Source organism: Chiloscyllium plagiosum, chromosome 28 (assembly GCF_004010195.1).
Source record: "Chiloscyllium plagiosum isolate BGI_BamShark_2017 chromosome 28, ASM401019v2, whole genome shotgun sequence".
NCBI classification, from domain to species: domain Eukaryota; kingdom Metazoa; phylum Chordata; class Chondrichthyes; order Orectolobiformes; family Hemiscylliidae; genus Chiloscyllium; species Chiloscyllium plagiosum.
The window spans coordinates 15,091,830-15,104,145 of record NC_057737.1 but is presented as its reverse complement, the minus strand read 5'-3'; the positions used below and the strand labels follow the sequence as shown (position 1 = coordinate 15,104,145).

Sequence of the window (12,316 nt, the reverse complement as noted above, 5' to 3'; positions counted from 1 at the left end):
TGAAAGATTGGAGCGACTGGGCTTGTATACCCTTGAGTTTAGAAGACTGAGGGGATCTGATTGAGACGTATAAGATTATTAAAGGATTGGACACTCTGGAGGCAGGAAATATGTTTCCGCTGATGGGTGAGAACCAGAGGACACAGCTTAAAATAAGGGGTAGGCCATTTAGGACAGAGATGAGGAGAAACTTCTTCACCCAGAGAGTGGTGGCTGTGTGGAATGCTCTTCCCCTGGGGAGGCGCAGTCTCTGGATTCATTTAAGAAAGTGTTGGATAGACCTCTCAAGGATAGTGGAATCAAGGGTTATGGAGATAAGGCAGGAACAGGATACTGATTAAGGATGATCAGCCATGATCATAATGAATGGTGGTGCAGGCTTGAAGGGCAGAATGGCCTACTCCTGCACCTATTGTCTATTGACTGTGCTCCCTTAGGTTGATCATCACTCATTGGAGTTTAAGGTGACTTTATTGAAACATGTTATGATTCTTAGGGGGTTTAACAGGGTAGGTGCAGAGAGGTTGGTTCCCCTTGTGGAAAAGCGTAGGACCAGAGGACAGATCTCAATTAGGGGGTCACTCATTTAAAACAGAGATGAGGAGGACCTTTTCTCACAGGCAATCCAGGCTCATGGGGAAAAGGCAGGGAAATGGGGGTGAAAATAGTCAGATCAATCAGGGTGAAAATTATCAATGGTGAACCAGACTCGATGGGCTGAATGGTCTACTTTTGCTGTTACTTTAGGTGACATGGTGGCTCAGTGGTTAGCACCGCTGCCTCACAGCACCAGACACCTGGGTTTGATTCCAGTCTTGGGTGACTGTCTGTGTGGTGTTTGCACTTTCTCCCTGTATCTGTGTGGGTTTCCTGTTTGATTTGGAGATGCCGCTGTTGAACTGGGGTGCTCAAAGTTAAAGATCATACAGAACCAGGTTATAGTCCAACAAGTTTATTTCGAAGCACTAGCTTTCGGAGTGCTGCTCCTTCCTCAGGTGGTTGTACCAGGGATATATAGGTTAGGTGGACTAGCCATGGGAAATGCAGAGTGATGGGGTAAGGATTAAGTCTGGGTGGGATGTTCTTAGGGGGAATCGATGAGCTGAATGGTCTGGTCCACACTGCAGGGATTCTACGGTTCGATGATTTTACATTCTTATCGAGTGACAGTGCATAAGAAGACAGACATAAAAAGGAGCACCAACGGGCATCTGGAGACTGCTCCCCCATCTCAGAAACTCATGGCTCATCCGATTGGGACATCAGCTCCACTTTCCTGCGTACCCAGTCCCCGCCCCAGTTAACATTTGATTGCCGGATCAAGAATCAACCCAACACAGCCCTGTGCATAACGAAGGAACCTGTCTCCAATGCTTTGTGGAGGGGGAGAGGAAATTCCACAGATTAACGACCCTCAGAGGGAAAACGTTTTCTTCCTCATCTCCCTCTGGGGTGAGGAGACTGTGACAAATCGAAACAACAGCGTTCATTCTGCTGTTTAATAACACCAAATGATTCCCTCGATGTAACATTACCAGAATAATCCAGCGGAAGGTCCAACCTAAACTTCCTCTCTTCACAGCTGTTGCCTGAGCCCTTGGATCTCTCCTGCATTTTGATTTCCAGTCTCTGTATAATAATTCCCTGCAGTTTGATTTACAGCTGGGACACACCCCTGTGTGTGCGTGTTGGGGGGGATGTCAAAGTTCAGTCATCTAGTTCTCAACGAAGGAGCAACTGGTGTCTCAGTTTTTATTTTTAATTTATATTTTAAACCCACCTCCTCACTTTACCCGTTCTGTAGAAGGGTGACCGGACCTGAAACGTTAACTCTGCTTTCTCTCTCTCTCTCCCCACACAGACGCTGCCGGAGTTTCTCCAGCACTTTTTGTGTTTGTTTGTGACTTGTGTGTTTGCAGTTATTCATTTCCCTGGGCCTTAAACACTCAAACCAACAGGCTGTAGTTTTCCTACATTTTCACTCTCTAGAGCAGACAGCGGGGTTGGGAATTGATTTTTTTTCCCCCCCTGTCTGTGTGAACACAGGCTCCACCCCAAAAGCCCTTTCGAGTCCGACTCCTGATTTGGCTTTGGGTTTTTAATGTTGTTGATGTGTCGCTGGCTACAAATGTCCCTCGCCAGCGCAGGCGGAGCGGCCGCAGCGAATAACAGTTTGTGGGACGTCTCTTTGGCACTAACAAGGGAGTGAGGAGGAGGGAAGGAAGGGTGTGTGTGTATGTGTGTAGCTCCCGCCTGGGTGGAGAGACACAGAGGCGTTCCCCGGCGCTTTCCCCGCTGAATGGGAAGCGGCTGTGAGCCGCTGCTCCGGCCATGATCGCACAGGACCACCCGATCCTGACGATCCTATTGTCCGCCCTGGCTTTCCAGAGCCTCCGGCTCGTCCTGCGGGCGCGGAGCGGCTTCCTCCTCCCGAAACAGGTCGAGGGCAACAAGACCAAGTCATGGAGATGGACCAACCTCAGCGTCTCCCTGGTGCACTCGGCGATCACAGGACCGTGGGCTTTGTTGTGGTATGTTACCCCCCCCCCGCCCCCGCTTTCAGCCGACCACCCCGTCTGGGTTGAGGTGTACAGTCCTGGGGGGAGAACCTGATCCCAGCGCGTTTCCCACACTTCATTGGTTGCCAGTGCAACTCGAGTTTAAAATCTGAGTCACTCGACATGTTGTTGCTGTCCTGCAAAATGCTTTTGATATGAGAGCACTTGCTCCCTATGGTCTGGTTTGGAGAGGGTTCAGGAGGGTGGGACTGCCGACTTAGGCCAGCTCCAGGACTGGTACAGACCCACAGGAGCCAAGTGGTCCAACAGGTTGGAGGTTCTTCTGTTTCTGCCTTGTTGGATGAGGGTTGAAAGTTGCCAGGAGGATAGAGGGGTGGGGGAGGCCGTAAGGCCCTCAAATGGGGAGGACTGTAAAGGTATGTGGTAGGGGACAGTATTCTTGGGGGCTGAGAGAGAGTGTTGACACTTTTCAGCTGCAAAGAGCCCAGCTCATGTTGTCTGTCAGGGTTCAGGACATCTACTCTGAGCTGTGGGGGAATTGCAATAGAAGGGACGAGGGTTAGGTCGTTGTTGTCCATGTAGGTACCAACAACATAGGCAGGACAAGGAAGTTCTATAGGGCATGAGGAGCTAGGTGCCAAAGTAAGAATGATAACCTTAAAAGTAATCACATTTGGAACCATGAGCAATTTGGCACTGGGCACATAAGATTGGAGAAATGAATGTGTGGCTGAAAGACTGGTGTGGGAGAAATGGGATCTAGTTTGTGGGCCACTGGCACCAATACTAAGGAAAATGGGATTCATAAAGTTGGGACAGTCTAAACCCTGAATCATGCTGGGGTCTGACTTCTAGTGAGCCACATAATTGGGGAAGTAGAGAGGATTTTAAATAATGGGGGGCAAGGGATCAAATTTGGAAATATGTGTTGATGCAGAGTTGGATAAATTTGTGCTCATTATTAAGGATATCAAGGGTTACTGGGTGAAGGCAGGATAATGGGGGTGAGATACATATAAGCCATGATTGAATGGTGGAGCAGACTTGATGGGCAGAATGGCCAAATTCTGCTCTTATATCTTATGATCTAAATCAAAGAATCGAGATGTGGCAAGAGAGAAAGGAATATGATTAACAGACCATTACAGGAAAGGATAGGGAATACAAAAAAAGAGTAATCCAACAAACAAGGCTAGAGATTATGCAAAAGTCAAAGGCTCTGTATCTGAATGCAGATAGTGTTTGGAACAAAACAAATGAATTGACAGTACAAATAGAGATAAATAACTAAGATCTGATAACCATTACAGAGACATGGCTGCAGGGTGACACAATTTAGGTTCTGAGTGGTGAAAAGTACAGGACATTTAGGAAGGACAGGAAGCTAGGAAAAGTTGGAGGAGTGGTTCTGTTAATAAATGATAGTTTTGGCAGAATAGGGAATGTGACCTAAATTTAGGAAACAAGGCAATAGAAGCAGTTTGGGTTGAGATAAGGAATTATAATAGCAAGAAGACACTTCGGGAGTGGAATGCAGGATAGAGTATTAAAAAATGAAACTATGTTAACTTGTCAGAAAGGTACAGTTATAATCATGGATAATTTTAACCTCTGTGTAGACAGAACAATCAGATGGGAAGGTAGCTTAGGTAAGTACTTCACAGAATATATTTGGGATAGCCTTTCAGAAATTCACATTCTGGAGCCCAAGAATAGATTATACTGGACCTGACATTGTGCAGTGAGATAGGATTAATTAATTCCCTAATAGTGAAGACTTCCCTAGGTATCAGTGATCATAACATGATTTAATTTGACATTCAGTTTGAATGGAGGGTGGAATGTCCAAGTGTAGTATTTTAAACTTAAATAAGGGCAATTTTGAGAGCACAAAAGCAAAGCCAATTAAAATGAATGGGCAAATAAGGGATACATCCATATAAATGCAGTGATAAAGACGTTTAAGTGGATATTTCAGAATGTACAGAATATATCCAACAAGAATGGAAAACTTCCAAGGGTGGAGTTCACCTGCTGTTAACTAAAAAGTTAAAAATGTTGTCAAACTTGAAGGAAAAGCAGAGCAAAGTTGATTGGCATGTCAGAAGATTGAACAGAACCTAAAAACAAAGCAAAGAATTGACTAAAAGATTAATAAGGTGGGAAAACAGTGAAAATAGGGATAGGAGTAGGCCTTGCAGCCCTTTGAGCCTGCTCCATCATTCAATGTGATCAGTATCCTGTTCCCACATTCTCCTCATATCCTTTAATTCCTTTAGCCCTGAGAACTATTAGTACTTCAAAATCATTCACTGTTTTGGCCTCAACCACTTTTCTGTAGAAGGGAATGCCACAAGCTCACCACTCTGAGTGAAGACATTTCTCTTCATCTCATGCTTAAATGGCCTAACCCAAATCCTTAGATTGTGACCCCTGGTATGGATTCCCCAGTCATTAGGGACATCTTTGCACCTTCAAAAAAATAGAGTACATGAGACAACTAGCTAGAAATACAGAAACAGAAAGTGAAAAGCTTCTATAGATATTTACTAAGTAAAAGAGTTAACAAAGTGAGTATTGGTTCTACAGAAAGAGAGTTTGGGGAATTAGTAGTGGAAAATAAGAAGATGACATGAATTGCACAAGGTTTTTACATCTGTCATCACTGTAGAGGATGCAAGCAGCATCCTAGAAATAGCTGTAAGTCAAGAAATGGAAGGGAAGGAGCAACTCCAGAAAATTACAATCAACAAGAAAGTAGTATTGAGCAAATTGTTGAAGCTGTGGGTAAACATGTCCCTGGGTCCTAATGGACTTCACCTTCAGATCATAAAAGAAGTGACTAGTGAGACGGTTGATATTTAATTTTTGAAAATTCCCTAATTCAGGGAAGGGTCCAATAAATTAGAATCATGTTTAGCTAATTTGTTGAACTTCTTTGAGGATGTAACATGTGGCTAAAGGGGAATCAGTAGATGTACTGTACTTGAATTTCCAGAAAGCATTTAATAAGAATCTGCATCAAAGGTTATTGGGGAAAATAAAAGCTAGTGGTGTAGAGGTCACATATTGGCATGTATATAAGACTGGCTAGCTAACAGGAAACATAGAGAAGGCATAAATGATCCTTTTTATGATTGGCAAGAGGTAAGAAGATGTGCTTGGGCTTCAGATATCAACATTTTATATAAAAAGACTTTGAAGGAACTAAAGATATAGTTGGTAAATCTGTTGATTGAAAGATAGGTAGGAAAGTAACTTGTAAAGAATGCATAAGTCATTTACAAAGTATAATAAGCATGCAGTAATGATCTGGCAAATAGAGTATAATGTGGGAAAATATGAAATTGTGCATTTCAGCAGGAAGAATAAAAAATAGGCATGTTATATAAATGTTGAGAGTTTGCAAAGCTCTGAGATGCAGAGGGATCTGGGTGTCTCAATACATGAAAAAGGTTAGTATGCAGGTCCAGGAAGTAATTAGGGAAGCTTATTATTATATGGGGTGTAGAACACTTCAGTCATTCTCCAATTATACAATCGGACCATATCTGCGTGTTATGTACAGTATAGGTCTCCTTATTTAAACAAGGATGTATATGCGTTGGAAGCAGTTCAGAGAAAGGTTCCTGATACTCTAATGCCTAGAATGGGTGGGTTGCATTATGAGGAAATGTTGTTCAAGCTCGAGCTTGTAGCCACTGAAGAGTAAGAGGTGAAAGAGATTCTGAAGAGCTTGATAGATTGGATGTGGAAAGCACAATTCCTCTTCTGGGAAAATCTAGAACTAGGGATCCTTGTTTAAAAATGAGAATTTTTCTATTTAAGAAAGAGATGAGGGGAAATTTTCATTTTTAAAGAGTCAGAAGTCTTTGGAAAGCCCTTCCTCAGAAGGCATTGGAAGCAAACAAATTGAACACTTGTAAAACAGGTAAAATAAGCAAGGGGGTGAAATGTTGTCAGATGTAAGCAGGAAAGAGGAGTATCAGATCAACCATGACCTGAGAGAATGGAGGAACAGGCTGAAGTGGCTGCAAGACAATAGACCACCATTCAATATGATCATGGCTGATCATCCTCAATCAGTATCCTGTTCCTGCCTTATCTCCATAACCCTTGATTCCACTATCCTTGAGAGCTCTATCCAACTCTTTCTTAAACGAATCCAGAGACTGGGCCTCCACTGCCTTCTGGGGCAGAGCATTCCACACACCCACCACTCTCTGGGTGAAGAGGTTTCTCCTCATCTCTGTCCTAAATGACCTACCCCTTATTTTTAAGCTGTGTCCTCTGGTTCGGGATTCACCCATCAGTAGAGTTCTACTGCTCCTAATTTGTACATTCAATGTCCAGAGGAGTCTAACCACCAATCCCTTTTAATTGAATGTATTCATATATCATTTGTCATTGTTAAACATAAAAGATTAAAATTTTCTGTTAATTTCATAATGGAAAGGATTCTACAAACTAACTTGAGAAGGTTGAGTTTCCCATGCAATTCCCATGTCTAATGTAAAAATTGCTGAAAGGCATTGCAATTAGGGTTACCTTGGTGATATTAAAATGTTGCTGTTTTTAAATAATTTTAATCCATCTAGGTTCTGATGTGATTTCAAGCCTGTATCCTAAGGTCCAGTTGTTTGCAGTGCAGATTCAATTCTGTACACTGCAACATCAGTTCACCCCCTATGCCCTCCAATGTAGTTGTTCAAACTGGAACCTGCAGATCCTAAGGGATCCACAAGGGGCTCTGACCACAGTCAGTGGTATTGTAAGCAGACTTCTTTTCAAATGCCATCAGATTTTGTTTTTTTCCATTGATAACATATGATTTCTTATGCTGTTTGCTGTGACAAAATGAAGAATGCAAACAATTGTTGAATTTATTCTTTTGGGTTTCTGAAATTGCAAGTACATTTGTCGGTATTTTTAGGAGATTCCTTAGGCTGTGCATCAATACAGGCAAAGGGTTCTCATGTAGGTGCCTGTATTTACAAGGAGACCTTAGTAGGAATGTGTAAATATTTTCAGAGGATCCCCACAACTGTGTGACTATCTAATTCTGGGGAATGTGTTTAAAATGGGCAGCAATGAAGTGGGAGACTTGCTGATTGATCACTGTGTGTTTTAAAATAAGTAGGTCAAAATGTCAGTTGCCTAAAGGGAAAATCATGCAATTGATTATTGAAAACGTTTATTTGGAAAATGTGAGGAAAATTCTTATTTGTTAATTGGAATTTTCTAAAGCTCTTTAGATTTAGGGGACATTCCTTTGGATTGGTAAATTGCAAATTAGGAATTTCATTCCATTGTTCATGAAGAAAGGAGTGGGAAACCTCATACAGTTGTTCTCGGATAATGCGCGGTCCAGCAGTGCAATTTGTTTATAACGTCGCTGAGGAACTAAGAAACGGTATTTTTAAGAACCCTTACCTTTGTTTGCAATAGCGCGATTCCAACGGGGATCATTTTGCGCGCTTCGTTCTGCATATGCGCTGATGTCAGCTGCCGACAGAGCAGCTTTCTGTGAGAGGTACAGTAGAGAGAGTAGCTTTCTGAGAGATATACATTAAGCAGCTTCCTGTGAAAGGTACACTTTTCCTAGACTATCCCATTTTTTTGAAAAAATGGAGGGGCATAATGACAAGAATGTTAGCAAGAAGTGTCCTGGTGATAAAATTGCAGGTGATGAACGCAAAAGAAAGGCTATAATGCTGGAAGAAAAGCTAAATATTATAAAAAGTTTTGAGCATAAGGAGAGAATACATGATATAGCTTGCTTAACAGGAATGAGGGAGTCTACCTTATGCACCATGACTACCTTGTGTCCCTGCATTAACAATAACTTTTAAATGTACTGTGTTAAATTTACTTTTGTTTCATTGATAAATATGATTTATAATTACATTCGGGCTGTGCAATACTTTGTATTTTAGGTAATTTTAGAGCCATCGTGAGTGATATTTTTGGTGGTCTGCCCCAACTCCAGTTTCCCACAGACCCCATTATTTATATTTAAGCAATTTTCAATTAAGCAAGGTTTTGCTGGAATGCATCTACAGCATTAAAGGAGAACTACCTGTAACTACAGATAAGCTATAGGTTAACACCAGGTGTGAGGATGTCGCTGGAACATATCCATGAAAGTGAGAACGCAAAGAGTAAATGCAAAAACTGAATATGCCAGAAATCTAAACCAAAGACTGAAATTTTTGGAAATGTCCAGCAGGGCAGGTAGCATCAAAGTTTCAGTTGATAACCTTCCATCAGAGTAGATAGGACATTTGCTTGTTTCCTTTCTCTGTTCTAATGAAAAGTGACTGTCCTGAAACATTAACTCTGTTTCTTTGCTCACAGTTGCTGCCAGAACTGCTAAGTAATTCTGTCATTCCCTATGTTTATTACAGAGTGATGAACAAGTACAAACTGATTGAAAGATAGACATTTAGAGCCGATGAATTTAGTTGAGACTATTGAGGTGACCAACATAGTCGATAGAGAGGTGTCCATGGAAGTGGATTTTAGATGGCATTTCATATCATTTTGAAATAGGTTATTAGCAAAAGTGAGCGTGCACAGGATTGGAGGTGGTCTTGTGCCATGGATGCGGTTATTGGTTGAGATGTCGGAGACAGAAAATAGAAATCAGTTTCTAGATTGGCGAATGTGAAAAGTGAAATTTTTCAGGATTGTGTATTGGCCCTCATATAAGTGATTTGGATGAAAGAGTAGACCGTTGTATGTCCAAATTCACAGACTAGGCCAAGTTTAGATGCACAACAACTACCCATTTTATGCCTGATGTAATCATCCCGGAGCTAGAAGGCTCTTGTGAGCACCAGGGCATGATCCTTGTTATTGTATAAGAAATGGAATCTGATGTAATCTGTAAGGCCTGAATGCAATTTTAAAGCTAACCTGTGTAGCAGATGTTAAATTCGCCAGACCATGGCTATGGAATGCAGCAAACCAGAATCCCAAGGAACAACTGGCGGTGACTCATTAAAATGCTTTGTTGTAAGTGGGCGGCTGATTTTTAAAGATTGGTTGAGGCTCTTTAATTTGTTTCTTATGCCCCCCCATATAAAAAAAATCATTTTTACTGCTGCAAGATCTTCCATAAACTCTACCCACCCAAATTGTATTGTATGCAGTCACTGTCAGAGTGCTGTGTTCATTTGGTTCTAGATATGAGATGATGGACTCCCCTGTCACGGATGAACCAGCTGCCTATCGGCCTTCCTATATTGCTAGGAACATGCCATTTTTAATTGTTAAAAAAATCTGACCTTGAAAATGATTTGAGCTTCCAAGGAATTTCATAGGCCCTGCTCACTGGTCTAACCCACACTCCACAGCAGTACCTTTAGGTTTTGCAAAGCATGCATCTAGCACAGAGTAAAATGCCTAGAAACCACAGAAAAATACCTCATTCCAGTTAGGGTCTCTTGCTAACTTTTAATTCTTTTGTAATTTTGTGCTTTAACATCCAGATCCACTAAGTAGTGGCTTGAAGCTTTAATTTTTAAGTACACTCTTGCACACAAAAACAGGAGACTTTGCACTCTTTCAACTTAATCTCCGATTTTAGATATCAAACTTATTTACGTTAAAATATAATTCAATTAAATAGTCAGGTCACACCTTGTGATTTTGTGTGTCAATATTTGGTCGATGGTGGCCTTGCCTGTGTGAGAAAGTCATGGTTAAACACCCAATCTGGGCTGGTATGTTCACCTTGTACTGCGGAAGTGTTGCACTCAAATGAGCTGTAAAATCTGGAATCTTGAAGGACTGGTGGATGGGAAAGCTTCTGTAGCAGTATTGTAGGGAAAAAAAGCATGAGAATCTCTTAGTGTGCACACCCATAGTGTGCTTCAGCATCACTGAACTGGATAACCTTGTCCTATATTTCATTGTTGGTTGTGGTACTCTGCTGTTTGTCACTGGCTGTTGTGTTTTCTGAGATTATGAGAGTGATTGGATTTCTCAAGTGCTTCAGTGAGTGTCAATGCTATGGAGGTCCTGAGAATTTGATAAATACACGTCCCTTCTTTATATAAACAGAGTGAAGATTCTTGCCAGGCACATTACTATGGCAGCAACGGACCTAGTAACAAGCAAATCAAAGTGCTAGATCTCACAAGACTAATGAAATGTGTAGTTTCATAATATGCGCTCTGCTTCTTCCTTAAATGGAGATCTGAACAGATTCCATCCACCATCTGCCTCTTTCAACTGGTTGAGCTTGTTTCCCACTTTCTCTTTAACTTGTCTCACCTCCTCCAAATAAAAGATGTGGCCACGGGTTATGCCTGTCCTATTGTGAGGTTTATGCAATATTTGTTCCAGTTCTCCTCACATCCCCTCTTACAATACTTTTTCCAGTATATTAATGATTGTGTCGGTGCCATTTCCTACTCTCATCTAGAACCAGAAAGCGTCATCAATTTGCAACCAATTTCTACCCCTCCCTCATCTTCACTTGGTTCATCCCTGATTGTCTCTTTTCCTTTTTTATGTTCTCTCCCCATTTCCAGGGATAGCCTATTGGAATTGAGTTGTTGAAATTCATCGCATACCCACACAACATTACTTCAACTACTTGTCCTCACATGCTGCTTCCTGTAAGGACTGCATTCCATTCTCCCAGATTCCCATCTCTGCTTCTGTTAGGATTCCCTTATTGGCTTTTCCCACCTCACTTTATCCATATTGAAAGGATCCTCTGCCATTTCTGTCACCTATGACATGATGCCACCATCAAAAACATCATCCCTTCCCCTCCCTGTCAACACTTTGAAAGGATGATTCCTTCTGTGACATGCTGGTCCACTCTTCGATTGTCCCCTAGCACCTCAACCTTCTCCCCTAGCACCTTCCCATGCGATTGCAGGAGGAATAATACTTGTCCTTTCACCTTCCCTCTCCTCACTTTCCAAGGTCCAAACACACCTTTGCAGCAGTTTGCGTGTGTGTCTTTCAGTCTAGTCTACTTTTTTCACTGCTTACTATACGGTCTTCGCTACAGTAAGGAGACCAAATACTGATTTGTGGAACACCTCCACTCAGTCCACAGGTATGACCCTGACTTTCTTGTCACTTGCCATTTTCACCCATGATCGCATGTTTGTCCTAAGCTTACTTTAGTGCTCCGATGAAGGCCAACACAGCAGCTGCTTTTCTGTTGAGGCAGTTTTTAACCTTGTGGAGTCAACCCACTGCCAAATCTCTGGATTTGTGATTTTGCTTTTAGCGAGATGACCAATATTCTGACCTATCTCTCTTCTCTGCAACCATTACCATTCCCTTTGCCTTTTGTACTGTGGCACCTGTGATCTCTAACCTCTTTCGGCCTTTAACTTTCCCCTGACCATTTCTTCTGTTCCACTTGATCAATTCCACCTTTTCCCACAGTAAATCACCCTATCACTTTTTCTACCTGTCTCTTCAGTTCTGAAGAGGAATTTTTTTGGACTCAAATGTGAACTGTTTCTCTCTACAGATACTGCCAAATCTGCTGAGTATCTCCAACAATTTATTTTTAGTTTGTATTTTGACCTGTATGGCACAATATTTAGATTGTTGATGCTGTTCCACACTGGACAGGTTGAGTTCTAAGGGGTAAAAACAATGACTGCAGATGCTGGAAACCAGATTCTGGATCAATGGTGCTGGAAGAGCACAGCAATTCAGGCAGCATCCGAGGAGCTTCAGCAAAATTGACGTTTCGGGCAAAAGCCCTTCATCAGGAATAAAGGCAGAGAGCCTGAAGCGTGGAGAGATAAGATAGGGGA

At 42.0% G+C, this 12,316-nt stretch overlaps 1 protein-coding gene across 1 annotated transcript in view; it reads left to right on the top strand.

The window, feature by feature from the left end:
• The first annotated feature begins 2,238 nt into the window (after window positions 1-2,238).
• Window positions 2,239-12,316, top strand: part of tlcd1 (TLC domain containing 1) — a 44,352-nt gene continuing 34,274 nt past the window's right edge. The window contains exon 1 of the mRNA XM_043718393.1: window positions 2,239-2,531. Coding sequence (XP_043574328.1) covers window positions 2,332-2,531 — 200 coding nt within the window. The 5' untranslated portion in view covers window positions 2,239-2,331. The remainder of the gene's footprint in view (window positions 2,532-12,316) is intronic.